At 27.0% G+C, this 15,941-nt stretch overlaps 1 protein-coding gene across 1 annotated transcript in view; it reads left to right on the top strand.

Moving 5' to 3' along the window:
* LOC100206584 (MKI67 FHA domain-interacting nucleolar phosphoprotein-like) overlaps positions 1-5,259 on the top strand; it is a 28,293-nt gene extending 23,034 nt beyond the window's left edge. Inside the window, exon 6 of the mRNA XM_065810533.1 lies at positions 5,076-5,259. Within this exon, the coding sequence (XP_065666605.1) occupies positions 5,076-5,189 (114 nt within the window). The 3' untranslated portion in view covers positions 5,190-5,259. The remainder of the gene's footprint in view (positions 1-5,075) is intronic.
* The last annotated feature ends 10,682 nt before the right edge of the window (positions 5,260-15,941 follow it).

The following is a 15,941-nucleotide window of genomic DNA, read 5'->3' as shown; positions in this document are numbered from 1 at the left end:
CTAAATACTTTTTTGTTGAATGTAGTTCAGTGCTAGTATGTTTAATATGTAATGAATCGGTTTCAGTGTGCAAAGAATATAATTTAAGGCGGCACTATGATACAAAACATTCAAAAACTTATAATCAGTTTGTCAATGAGGTGCGGAAAGAAAAATCAATTAAATTGAAAAATAAGTTATTTGAACAACAAGATTTGTTAAAAAGGGGCAACACTCAAACAGAAAATGCTGCTATTGTAAGTTATGAAGTGAGTCTTCTTTTAGCTAAAAATTGTAAACCATTCAGTGATGGGAAAATTATTAAGGAATCTCTTGAAATTGTGTTCAAAAGCATTTGTCCTGAAAAATTGAAAATTTTAAATAATATCTCCCTCTCAGGACAAACAATTACACGAAGAACATGTGATATTGCTGATGATCTGAGTTTATCATTGACTGAAAAACTAAAAGCATTTCAGTATTATTTAATAGCTATTGATGAATCAACTGATATATCACAAACTGCTCAATTAGCTAATTTTATTCGTGGTATTGATAATGATTTTCTTGTCACTGAAGAGCTACTTGACATCTATCCTATGCAAGGCAGAACAACAGGAGAAGACATTTTTCTTGCCATGAAGAAAGTTTTTAAAAAGTTCAACTTGACTTACAACAGATTAATTTCAATTACATCAGATGGTGGCAGCTCAATGATTGGAAAAAAATTGGGTGTTGTTTCCAGACTGGAAAATGAAATGGCAGAAAACAACTTGTCATTAATTAAGCTGCATTGTATTATTCATCAGCAAAATTTAACAGCAAAGACTATGGATGTGGAAAATGTAATGTCTGTAGTAGTTAAAGCAATAAACAGCATTAAGTCCAGTGCATTACGAAGTAGGTAATTTGAGGCTTTTCTTGCTGAAAATGACTCTGAATATGGTGGTATGCTTTATTATACTGAGGTGAGATGGCTTTCTAGAGGTAATATGCTGAAAAGAACTTATGATTTGAGACAAAATATGTTTTAATATAATTTATTAAAACATATTTTGTCATAATATGTTTTAATAAATTATATTAAATATAATATATATATTATATTAAAGATATAAAAATCATATTTTATATTAAAACAAAATATGTTTTAATATAAAATATGATTTTTTTCAAATTATTAATAAAGATTATCCACCGGAGCTAGAAGAAAAAGAGTTGCATTTCTAGTAGACTTGACCCAATATTACAATATACTTAACAAAGAGCTCCAAGGAAAAGATCAATTAATTGGAAAAAAACCTTATTCAAGCTTTTCAGTTGAAATTAACTTTGTGGGAGCAGCAGTTAAGAACTGGAAATTTCAGTCATTTTCCAACTTTGGGTGAGCTGAATCCTGGAAACACAGCAAAATTTGTTACCTGTATTGCTGAATTGAAAACAAGATTTTCAAAAAGGTTTGCAGATGTTAAGAATCATGCAAACAAAATCCAATTGTTCACAGTGCCATTCTCTGCTGATATTAAAACTGTACCAGATAAATTCCAAATGGAGATCTTCAATGCAGCGATGCTTTGAGAGAAGCATATAATAAACAAAATTTATTGTTATTTTACAAAAATCTTGACCAAAATAAGTACACCAACTTAGTCAACAATGCAAAAATGATGGGTTTCTTGTTTTGTAGCACATAATTGTGTGAAAGTGTTTTTTCTCGTATGATATTTGCAAAATCCAAAACAAGATCTGTACTGACAGATATTAAGAATCGCAACCAGTCAGTTGCCTATTAACATTAAAAAAATATTGTGAAAAAAAGGCAGGTTCGTGATTACCAATAAGCTATAATTTGTATTATACCTAATAGCCTTGTGACCAGCATATGTTGTTAGCTAGTAAATATGTGTGTTTGAGTGTTATTCCTTAGCAAATCAATATTTTTAAATAAAATATTTTTAAAAAACTATATTATTAAAAATCTTCGGCCCCATTTAACAGTTGAAAAGCTAACTTTGGCCCTTATCAAAAAAGTTGTGGCCACCCTTGATATATATATATATATTTATATATTTATATATATATATAGTTCTATAGTTTGTTGGCTTTAGGAAGAGCGGAAGGAAAAAAGTGATTCTTACGCCAACACATACGTCACTTTTAATTACTTTTGACTTTCGTCCAACATTTCCGTGTTGGACGAAAGTAAAAACCATTAATTTAATTACAAATTAATCGTTTTTTAAAAAAACCACAAAAACGCAAATTTAATTGACCAGAATGTTTTTAAAAACATTCTGAATGTTTTTATAACATTTTGAATGTTTTTAACAATATAAACAATGTTTTTATTTTTATTTTTTTTAATAAAATGTTTTTATTTTTATTTTTTTTAATAAAATGTTTTTATTTTTATTTTTTTTACTGTAAATCATGCGCGGAGTGTTGCTACATCGACTATCTTATAGCCTGACTCGCAAGGGAGTGCTGCTACATCGACTGACAAATAGCCTGACTCGCAAGGGAGTGCTGCTACATCGACTGACAAATAGCCTGACTCGCAAGGGAGTGCTGCTACATCGACTGACAAATAGCCTGACCCGCAAGGGAGTGTGCTACATCGACTGAGGGTTTGGTTGGGGCAGGCAGTCTATCATTTTTAAAAAAAAAAAATTCCGGTCTTGCATTTTAATTTTTACTTTTTGTCAACAAAATATCGAAAAAACTTTCGGACAACATCTAAGGGTTCTATATATATATATATATATATATATATATATATTTATGTAAGCATTATTTGTACAAGCGTACAAATAGCGTGAGCGACAATGTTATGATGACATTGGTACGAGCGTACAAATAATGACCTCCAAGACATAAAACATTAAAATTTAAAAAAAAAAGTTTCTCCGAGGATGACTTGAACCTCCAACCCTATACCTGCGCCTCAAAAGAAAAGTGTTATTACATACACAGCACTACGGGAATAGATTGATGATGTAACAAATAAAAATTAAACTTGCGGACAAGATACTTGATGAAAAATTCTGGTCCAGTGAAAGAAAAGATTATAACTAAATAAATAATTACACTTTGTAGGTTGTTTAATGCACAACTAAAAGGCTTTATTTGATTTTAAAGATTTTTTTTTGAAAATAACACAAACATTTTAAAGTATTAAAAATAACACAAACATTTTAAAGTAATGCAACAACAACATTTTAAAGTAAAGTAACAACAAAGCTGTAGAATTAAGATCATACATTGAAATAATTTACTTATACTCAAACAGCAATCTGTATCTAAAATTAACAAAATATTTTTTATAATCTATAAAAATAGTTTAATTCAATTCTCTTCAAGGCTTTCTTCTAAAGAAGAAACTCAATTATTCAATACTTTAGACAACAAGTTGATCTTGAATCTAGTCTTTGTGACAGCTTAGGACCCGTGGTTAGTGAAATTCCCACTAACAGTTTTTTGCTGATAATTATTAGCTTTATTAATAATTTAATTAATTTATTAATTCTTATATTGATGAAGAACAACACTGTTGCTGAGTGTTACTCTACTTAACATTTTCTCAGATTATTTTTGAGTACTAACCTCTTATAGAAACTATATATACAATCAATCGCAAAGTTAGAATTTGTTCAGGTTGCTTTTACTTATTGTGCCATTTACTCATTCCTTTCTCCACTTGTGTTTACCTCTTATCTTGTCTCAGCAGACATTTACCTTTTATTATTAGAACTTTTAGAGTAAAAATACCAATTTTCTGAGTTATAGAAAAAATTTTATTTGAGAACTTTTTGATTGTAATCATTTATTCTAGCCACTTAATTTTTAAAATTCTGAGTTAATTTCATATATATATATATATATATATATATATATATATATATATATATATATATATATATATATATATATATATATATATATATATATATATATATATATATATATATATACACTTTACTAAAAAATTAATTTAAAACTAAAAAAAAAAAATTCATATATATATGAGCCCATGAAATGCATAGTGGTAGTCACTTTTTTCAATATTTTGAGTTATTGCCACCAATGGTTAGCATTTTGTTTATTCTATTACATGGCAGAATGGTGTAAGTCTAATGATATCGATAATGATGCTATTTTTATTTACTTCCTCTTAAACAGTTTGATGATTTATGATATGATGTCTACTAAATATCTCTGTATCTCAAAACTAGATATGATTGATTCATACCACTATGCATCTCAGGGGCTCATATATATATACTTTACTAAAAATTATAACTAACGATGAAAAAAACTATGGTAAAAATAATTATAGTAAAGTTGACAGAATTATAGTACTAATTATAGTAAACTATGATTATTATTTAAATAAACATAACATTTGCAAAAGTTAAAATAATAACCATAATACTATTACTACAATTGAATCACTATCATTATAAATATTATTAATAAGATTTATAAAACAAAGGTAAATTAATGATAATATAATATTAGTAGTAGAGTTAAAAAAGACAGTATAAAATAAAAGTAATAATAGTTTTATAAATACAGTAATATAAAAATAGCAATAATAATAAAAGATAAAATTAATATTCATTCAATATATACTCAAATAAAAATTTCTTAATTTGGTTTCGATTGAAAAGTAGAATGTTGGTAACAAAAGGGTAAAATCTTTTTTTTTATAAATGGTAAAATATATATTATATGTTTATATATATGTATATATATATATATATATATATATATATATATATATATATATATATATATATATATATGCGCATATATACATGCATACGTACATGTATACATGCATACATACATATATACATGCATACGTACACATACATACATACATACATACATACATACATACATACATACATACATACATACATACATACATACATACATACATACATACATACATACATGCATGCATACATACATACATACATACATACATACATACCCACACATATACACACACATATATACATGCATACATTATCTGCCTTTTATTACCTTTTTACACAAGATATATTACTTGCCTTTTATTACCTTTATAGGCCGGATCAAAAATAAAAAATAAATTGATAAAGAAAGACCAAAAAGCACCAACGCCTAAAACACTACTACCTCCAAAAACAGACAAAAAGAAAAGAAAGAAAAAAGAAGTTTAAATAGTATTAATATATTTTAAACTTCTACTACTAAAACTTCTGTTTGCTTTGAAATATACAGATAAATGTTTGTTAGAGTTGTTTTCATTGCGCTTTTTTTTTTTTGTACAAATGTTTACTCAAATAGTACATGGTACTACCCTTTACAATATGGAGTTATTGATTAAATAAAATCAAATAGTATATAATATCTCTTCCAACCAGCTTTGATTTTGTTGTCTTTATTGCTTATTTAAAAAAGAAATTAATAATAAAAGTTATATATAATATATAACTTATTATTAATTTCTTTTTTAAACAAGAGTAAAGACAACGAAATCAAAGCTGGTTGGAGGAGACAAAGTATTGAATAAGTATATAAAACTCAAAATCTTGTTGTATACTATAAACGCCTTAACATTTTTGTAAATATTTCTTTTGCCATTGCTATCCTTGGCCAGTATGTTTGATGAATCTACACAAATATGAACGTAACATTGAAATATACATCTAGATCAGTGCTTCTTAAACTTTTTTAATTCACGACCCCATTTACGATTGGAAGTTTTTCCGCGACATAAGATAAATATAATATATTTTGTGATTGTTTATTGATTAGGTAGCAATATACATTAGGGTTATGACATTTTTTGAATCTGTTGTGGCCATACTTCTATAACCTGAGAAATGTTGAGTAATTGATAAAAAACTGGTTTAATGGTAGTCTAGTTGCAAAAATATCCCCCTCCCCCCTTGATAATAACGTGATTTTTCATAGATTACATGAGGACACTTAAAGCTTATTTCCAACCCATTTATGAACAGCCACAAAATTAAATAAAACTAATTGTAAATTATATTTAGTATTTATAAACTACATATCATTGAAGTGGATCAATAAAAGTAATTATTTTTAGCAAGTTAGTTTTAACGCTTCACGTGTCATTCTTTCCAATAAATTTCACATTTGCATATTCCCATTTTTTTGAATTTTGAAGGAGACCTTTCATCAATTTAACGCCTCGTTTAGCAATGTTTGTTCTTGGAATATGAACTACACTATCTTCTTTGCTCCAGTGTTTCATAAACACTTTAGGCAGCTGTACACTTAATTTCAGTCAATGCATCAAGCATATAGTCATGATTTATCATCAAATAATTGTTTGCTGAACCAAAGTTTTTTTCCATTGATTTGCAATAAAAGTTGCTGCACTTTCAAGTTCACACCTCCATGTTGGTATAAGAAAATAGGCAAGAAGAACATATGATGCTTTAGAGTTCCATCTAGCACTGTGCAATGGAGGAAGCTTGTGCCACTTCATTTTTGGTAATTTTTTATGATTCTTGAAGTAACTAAAAGCTTCACATAACTCATAAAGGAATTTGAAGTCATCTCGCCATCCCAAGTTTATGTAATGATTAGGCTCAGCTTCATATGTATAATTTTTTTGAAGATTTTTATAATTTTCGGTAAAGTCCTTCACAAATTTATAATCAAAACCAGGACTTGTTGATTTATAACTTACAAAATGATCCAAAACGTGTTTTAAAAGGAGATTCAGTATATGATGCTGACATCCTATATAGTGTGGTTTAGTAAAGCCTCTAGTTTCCATTTCATTTTGTATTTTTACAACTATACCATTTAATCTTCCTGTGTTTACTGCTGTTGTGTCACATATAATCATTGAATTCCATGCATCAAAATCATTTAGCAATTTTTTAAAAGCTTCAAAAATATCATTGGATTTTCCACTTTCACATTTAATAATTCCTAAGATAATTTTCCTTTTCTCATTTTGAAGTATCATAACTTGGTATTCAGTCTTGTTTATTTTCTTTCCATCAAAATGTAGGCAGAATTGTTCTTCTTGTACCATTTTAGCAACAATTTTCTTCATGCTTTCCCCTTGCCATATAGTTGATCTCCATATTCCTATCTGACTTGGAGTTTCTATTTCAATACCTTTTTCAAATAACTTTTTACAGATTCTCGCTGATTTATTTGTACTTAAAGATTCAGTTATCACAAGATTAGATGCTAACTTTGTTCTATTATATACTCTCTCTCTTGATTTTTTAATTCTACTGGTTCATAATTGTCTTGTGGATCTAAATCTGAACCACTTTTTTCTGATGCAGTTGAACTGTTAGCTAGAAAATTATTTGCTTTGCTTGTAGAAGTTGTATCTTTTGCATTACAAACTCTGACTTTTGAAGGATGTCATGACACTTGTGTGTTAGTACTGTGACCAACTTCTCCTAAACTTAATAATTGTATGTTATAAAGTTTTTTATATTCCAAACTAAGCCATATACCTTAATATTGGTGATATCAAAAAGATCTGCAAAAACAGAGCATTCTTCCTTTTTAAAGATACTTGTCATTGATCAACTGATTTTTTAGAAATACTTGGAAAGTTGAGTTTGTTCCATAATTTACTTATTTCGACAACAATTAACTTTACTCTTTCTTTTCTGCTTTTTTCAATTGACGCCAAGTAGTTGTAACGTCCAATAATAAAAGTTTTTTTTAGCATTCTATTAAATGAATCCAATGGTTTTTCAAGAAAGGGTAGACTAATTCTTGATGTTATACGTTTTTCAAACGAAACTAAATTTGTTGTCCATACTCTTGAATATTTGTCAACAACAGTTTTGCTATATTTATTTGACATATTAGAAAAATCTAAAATGCATGGATAATATATGTTAGTAATGTTCTGTTTTAATATTATTTTGATAAAAATACTTTTCTTTAAAAATTTACTGTACAAATATAAAATTAATTAAAAAAGACATTGAAATGGGTAAAGACAAAAGAAATGAGTAAAACATAAAACGCATTAGTATTAACTATTTTCTGTATTTGTGTAAAATTTCAGTTCAGACCAACATATTACACAAGCACATAAAATAGTTTTTACTTAGGTATGTTTTATGCTTTATAGCGAATTTAAAAATCAAATACTTCCATAAGAGTCATAAAGACAACAATATTTTTATAGCATAACTTGATTGTGGGTGGGGGGCATTTTTTTAACTATATTTAATATAGTTACTATGAAATTTTAATATTAACTATCAATTTTTCAGGTTTTAAAACTACGGCCAATTAAAACTGTGACAAAAGTTAAAAAAATTATAACTTTAATATACATATTAAAAAATTTAATTATGTTCCTATTGTTCTCCTGACTGTTCCTTTAAAATGACGTAACTTTACTCCGTTCTCATTCCAGCTATATATTAAAACTTTAAAATAATTATATTTTTGCGTTACTATGGAACTGAGACAATTGACTACTCTAGAAAAGCGACAACACTATATTAGTCTGCACAATAAAAATTCGAACAATAAATTCCAAGAAATGACGTTATCTTGCGGGCAGATTTACACTTAAGTAAACTACTACGAAACACAGCCATGAAAAAAAATTTTACCTTTTTTTAAACATGTGTTTTTATATTTTAATAAAACAAAACTACTGAAAATCACAAATTTGATTGCTAATTTCTAACTGACTTTTTATTGGTTATAATAAGAATTTCTCATTTTGCTCAAAAGATGCAAAAACATACACAATTGCACCAGCTCATGTATTTAAATGTTTTACGTTATAATTTTGTGACCCTAATATTTCGTAAAGCAACCCTATTTGGGGTTGGCAGCCCCATTTAAGACCCATAGTTTAAAAACCTTTTATCTAGATTAATAATTCGAGCAGCAGTAAAATTGTTTTATGAATTTGTCGAAAACCTAGATTTCTCGATGCTAGATGGAGAGTGACGTCTAGGAAGCAGCGTAAAATTTCACACCACTTAGATGTCTCGTTTCTATTTAACTTTTTAAGTTCTTAATTTATACCAGTCCTCATTTTCAATTTTTTAAAAGCTGATTTCCAGATAATATAGAGATTTCTGTGCTGATCATGATGACCTAATGTTTTCTCCTAGTTTTCAGAAATAATTATGCTGATGTTGGCCCTGGATTTCAGTTTTTCAAAATTTGTCTAAAAAGAGGGCAGATAAAACAAGCCAGTCACTGTTAATCTTCTCTCCGTAGAATGAAGTTTCGTAGAAAACAGATTCAGGAACTTTTTGTTTGTAGAATCATAAGGAAAAAATGCAGAATTATAGGTGGTTTATTTAGTATGGGGGCATCCATAATATATGTACACAGTAAAACTGGTTTAGACCCCCTCCTCTTTCTACTTTGTACGCAACTCTATGTTTTCAACGACCTCCTCTCACCCTCTGCGACCTTACAACTTATATACTAGAAAATCAATCTCCCTCCCTTCTCTAACACATAAACTTTTCAAAACTTTCAAATCAAAAGAGTAATTTTTTTTAAATAAAAAGAAAATTTTTAGGAAAGATAGAACAAGAGATACTCATACTGCGTACGTACTCACTGTCTTAACACTAGAAAGACCCCTATGACTTGATCGCGTTTGGTTTTGGATAAAGCTCTTTTCCAAAAAGCGGGGTTTTTTCCAACTACTTGTTTGAACTGCCTCTTGATCCTAAGTTAAAACAACATTTTGAGAACCATGCTATGGTTTTAATATGTGAAAAAAGAAAACTCAACGGAGTATCATATCGTCTGAAAGAATATGCTGTACTATCCAATACTAGTTACGCGGATTTGCATTATCCCCATCAATAATTTTTACAGACCGATGAGAATTTGAAGGAAACAATAGATTTTTCGGACTCAAGTGTTTATCAACACTGTTGGTACCATGGCCCTTCTAAAAATAAATTGTTTTAACCGTTTTGGAATGAAAATATGAGTATATGATTATGAATAAAAGAATAAAGCTGTACCTGAACTCAATTTGACGGGGGTGATGGCTCTTTTGGACTCAAGTCATAAAGTTACTGTTGTTAATGCCTTTTTTTGGTACTTTCTCAAAGCCACACTCTTCGAGTGTACTTTTTATGGTATTTAGTAAGAATCTTGAATAAGCCTTGTCAAAAATCAAAAAATAAATTGAGGTGCGTAAATATTTACATAAAAGTTTTTTTAGCAATTGCAAAATATAAATTTTTCGACTTAGAGTAGTTAGGATTTAAAAGCTGTGTAATTTTTAGTATTGTTTGAAAGTTCGGGTTTTAGATTTTTTTTAGTGCTTAAGTTCGAAATTTACATTGAAATTCAAAATAATATTTCACAATATGAAGTTTAAAAAGTTAATTATTTTATTTTATTTAAATAGGGCTTAGAGTTTTCCCATGACTTTGTCACAGTTGATTGATTATTTAAAAATTGGAAATAAATGAGTTACATTAAGCATGGTTGATAAATAAAAATATTTTTTATATATAGAAATTCTTACGATAATTTGAGATTACCTGTGTTGCTTCCTACAAACGATTAGATAAATGTAAGTGTACACATTTTTTTGATAAACTTCATCGTAAAATGCGTTTTTTTTTTAAATTAAATAACATTACCTGTAAAAGTTTTATTTTTCAAGTTTTATTACGTGCTTTAAATTTGTATCCATTTTTATTTGATATCCAACTTGTATTTATAAAGCTTCTCAATCAATGAGTTTGTTGAATGCTCTTCAGGTATTTTCACAAATTTTATATCTAGTTTAAAGACAATCGTGTGTGCTGACAACACCTTTTTTATTCTTGTTCTATAATACTATCACTTTCTTATTCTACGATAATGAATTATCACTTTATTATTATACTATAATATTATGACTTTATTATTCTACGTTAATGGATTATCACTTTATTACTCTACGATAATGAATTACCACTTTACTATTCTACGATAATATTATCACTTTATTATTCTACGATAATGGATTATTCATTAAGAGATGCTTTCTGTATCATGTCAATTCTTTTGAGTAAGTAAATTAGCAACTGAATTTCTATTTTTACTCTAGTTTGACATTTCATTATGGAATAATTTAGGCCGGCACAGGACCTACAAGTTGTTTAATTGTATTAAAACATTTGGCGTTCAATGAGATGATAGGGTTGGGTGAAATTTACATTTTTGAAAATTTCTCCCGTTACACCCCGAGATTTCTTCTATATAATAAATGAACGCTGGATTTTTTTATTTTATTCTAATTTACTCTCAACAAGGCTGTTCAAGAATTATTCGAAAACAAAAATATATAGGTCTAACAATGCTAAAAACTCCCTAACATTAAATCTTTATTTCAAGATTTTTTAGTACGAGAGGATAAATACTTTTTTTCAAATAAGTTGTCTTCTGATTTGTAGTTTTAAGAGTTTGAAAAATTTTTCAAACCTGTTAAAAAAAAAAAAAAAGTATTTGGAGCAGGTCAAACCGGGCGGAAAATCGACTAGCGACTAGCTAACCGATACTTTTAACAATAAAGACGGCGATTTAGCTACGAGGATCGCTTGCTTAAAAAGTTTGCAATTAACTAGCAATCAAATAAAAATTGCCTAAACTATTTATTTTTAAAGAAAGAGACAGACCTGTTATTGGTAACCTCATCACCCCATCTTTGTTCTTTTCAAAATTTTAAACACTTTAGAATTATATTCAACAGAGTTTTATATAATTAACAAAAATGTTATATCTAACCAACAATTATTTTCAACAGAGTATACAAATATTGTCAAGATTTGAAAATATATGGGTGTCATGAATTTCATGTAAATCTTTTTTTACTGTGTTTTGTCCTTTGGTTAAAGATACGTTTTCCTAACATGTTTAGCCGATAACAAATAGAAATAGTTGCTCAACTAAAACTTTGCTTCTGTGATAAATAACGAGAGCGACATATGTTGTATGTTAGTATTTTACCATTTATTAAAACATGTGTGAAACGCCCTGCATTCAAACTTATATAATTAGTTACATGAGCTGATGATGTGAATTTTTCTACTTTTTTGTTTGTTTGTTTTTGCAAGTTCAATATGCAACTATTGTTGTTTGCCAAATCGAATAAACAAAAATATTAAATTTTTTTTGTTTTTTTGTTTCAATAAAAATGAAATTTCTTTGAGCTGTAGTCATAATATCAAGGTTTGTGGTCCGTTTTGTCGTTTTTTCCACAATTTTTAGACGTAAGCAATGAAATAACATGGGATAACTAAAAATCTGGACAAAACTTTAAAACTATAAAATTATGAAGGAATAATTTAACATTTATTTGCAATCCTATTTTGTTTCAAATATTAAAAATAATAAGTTTTATTTTTAATTTAGTTATAATTAAAAATGAAAATGATTTTTGGAAGAAAAAATTTATTATTGACGATAAAAAGTAATTTTATTTGAGCTAATCAATATTTCTGGAAATGCTGGAAAATGTGCCAGAAATATGTCCGATTGAAGATTTATGGTCTGAAATTAAGAAATTGGTGTACAATAAAAACTGGTAAGCTGAAAATCTAGATAAATATAAAAAAGGGATTGAATTTTCAATCAAGAAAATTGACATTACAACGAACAGACAACGAACGTGTACATCGAGAGCGGACACCGTTCGTTGTCTTAGCGTGAAAAACCTATAACTTTATTTGATTTAATTATTTACAAACTTTTTTGCTATTATCCTTTTTAAATTAAAAACATTGATCATTCTATTAAAAACATTGATCATTCTAATAAAAACACTGATCGTTCTATTAAAAACATTGATCATTCTATTAAAAAGTTATTTATCTAGATTTTCCAACATCTTTATCTCCATCAGTCAAACGTGAAATCTGTTTAAAGAACTTTAATAATTGTATTGATTTTCTTAAAACATAATTTTATTGAAATAAGAATGCTAAATATATACGAACTAAATGAATTTAATTTATTATGTTTTTTACATATATGTGGTAAAATGACTTATTACTTGCAGTTTTTAAAGATCTTTTTACTCTAAAACCTAGTAATAAATAAATTTTTTTTTAAATGATTTTTAAATAACCTTTTTGTCAAACAAACTTTAATCAATTTTGTATTACCTATCGGGCACCACACCTTTCAATCGTTTTTCTAAATTTTAATTTTGATCTTTCTATTACCTTATTTTAAAAATAAACTTAAAAATCTCATTCATTCATTATTATCAATAGAATGTATTATTAAATTTTTTTTTTTTTTTTTGTTTATTTTAACTTTTTAATTTATTTTAAATACTTGTCTACGGTTATATAAAGTTCATTCTTACTTAGCTTTTTATTCACAATTTTACTCAACTATTTCATATGTTTTCTACATCTGTATAAAGATATGACGTAAAGATGTTTTTTATTGATTTTTTTTTAGTGGTATTAAACCTTGTTCAATGAAAAAACTGTATAAAACAGCAATAAAACAATATGGTGAATTTGTTTTATATTAACACAAGCTTTTTATATAAACAAAAAAATCTTGCAGAATTGTTTAACTGTTGTTACACAGCTTTTTTACAATATAATTATAATTTAATTTAATATAATTTTAAAATACGCTTTTAGAATAAAACATATTTTATCATTAGTATAAACACTGTTTAAGATTTTTTTTGTTAAATTGTTTTGTTATATTGTTGTTTTATACAGCTTTTATTACTAAAACTAAAACGCGTTCAAAATAATACGTGTTTTATTGTAAGAGTGAACGAAGTAATAGATTATATACTTGGCAGTCTCTGTAATTCTATAAAAGTTTATAGTTTCTTTTTTTAATTCTTGTATTTTTGTTAAATGCTTGTATACGATTAATAAGTACCTGACAACAAATCTTTCTAGCCATTTAGATCTTGTGATCTTCAAGACTTTTTCTATTTAATGTAAAGTTCAAAGTCTACTTGATAAAACGGCTACGAATGAGGTAAATGAAGCCAGCAGCAATATTCGTGTATTAAAAAAGTACATCTAAATGAATTAATCATTAGAAGAAAAAAATATTTTAACTGGTTTATATCAAAAAGTAAATTGAGCTCTCTTTTATTCAATTTTCATAAAAAATGCTACCGTGAAACAAAAGCAAAAATCTTTTGGTATAAGAATACCTTCATTATGTTTCTCCTTTCTTTATACCTGTGTTAGCTATCATTATTAAATAAAGCAAACTTCTCTGCAATCGGCCAAAAGGATTAGATGAACTCTTTAGCTTCTCTTTATTCTGTTTTTTTGGCTTCGGTAATGTTGTGCAATAGTCTATAATAAATGTCTTCGGTAATGTTGTGCAATAGTCTATAATAAACGTAATTTCCTTCAGATGACTTAAAATAATTTAAAATAATATTAAAAAAATATGTAAGTACTAAGAATTATTTATTTCTAAAAATATTTATTTGTCACATACTTAGAATATTTATCAAAAATTATAGAAACGCTACGAAAAACTCTTTTCTGTGAAACTGGAAAAGAATGCTCTAAAAAATTTTTTTCCTTTCTTTGTATTAAAACATGAATTATGTTACTTCAATCATCAATGTTTTCACCTCAAAATAAAAACTTCTAAATTTCTATTAACTTCCATTAATAACTTCTACAGCATTTTTTATTTTATCTTTTAAACTAATAACTTCTGCTAGTTCCGATAACTATGACTCTAATGATTTAATTTTTATTTCTGCTTTAACTGTTGTAATGATTCTTTAACTGTTGTAATGATTCTTTAACTGTTGTTATAATTCTTTAAATGTTGTAATGATTCTTTAACTGTTGTAATGGTTCTTTAACTGTTGTAATGGTTCTTTAACTGTTGTAATGATTCTTTAACTGTTGTAATAATTCTTTAACTGTTGTAATGATTCTTTAACTGTTGTTATGATTCTTTAAATGTTGTAATGATTCTTTAACTGTTGTAATTATTCTTTAACTGTTGTAATGATTCTTTAACTGTTGTAATGATTCTTTAACTGTTGTAATGGTTCTTTAACTGTTGTAATGGTTCTTTAACTGTTGTTATGATTCTTTAAATGTTGTAATGATTCTTTAATTGTTGTAATGATTCTTTAGCTGTTGTAATGATTCTTTAACTGTTGTAATGATTCTTTAACTGTTGTAATGGTTCTTTAACTGTTGTTATGATTCTTTAAATGTTGTTATGATTCTTTAAATGTTGTAATAATTCTTTAACTGTTGTAATGATTACACTATGTTAAATAATACAGAGAAGTTGTTAAAAGAACAAGAAGTTAGTTTTGCATAAAAAATTAGTGCAAAATTAAAAATGTTAACCGACCAAAAAAATAGACAATTTGAAAAGACCTGAGCGATGTTAAAACTTAATTTTCAAGAAACAAGCCTAATGGAAAAAATAATACCAATAAAAGATTTATGACACTGTGATAAACTTTTTAAACAAAAATAACCATGAAAACAGATCTTAACGAACTAATCTGCGAATAGGTGGTGTTGAAAAAAACCTGCAATGATTGCAAAAATGCAATTAAAGTATTTTCAAAAACTAACTTGAAATCAATAGCAAAGTGGTTGTAGAAAAAGCACATTGATTAAGAAAAGCAAAGTAAAATAAAATATCTAGAACAATTGTTTAAAGCCTTTATACTATTAGGAAAAGAATAAAATTTTACGCCCCCAAAAGCTTGCGAAAAATTTTTTCAGGGTATTCAGAAATTTCACTACACGCTCAGAGATTGTTTATCCATATCCTAGCAAATTAGAAGGAAGAACTTATCTTTTAAAATGTTTATGGCAATAGTTTAGTTAAAATTAGAACTTTCCACTTAAATATTCGAAGTCATATTTTTGAAAAGCTTCTTATCTTAACAAAACAAAAAAATCGTTTTGTTATAATTTGTTTCACTGATA

This window comes from Hydra vulgaris, chromosome 11 (assembly GCF_038396675.1).
Source record: "Hydra vulgaris chromosome 11, alternate assembly HydraT2T_AEP".
Lineage (NCBI taxonomy): Eukaryota > Metazoa > Cnidaria > Hydrozoa > Anthoathecata > Hydridae > Hydra > Hydra vulgaris.
The sequence above is the reverse complement of the archived record's forward strand: the minus strand, read 5'-3'. Positions and strand labels throughout refer to the sequence as shown.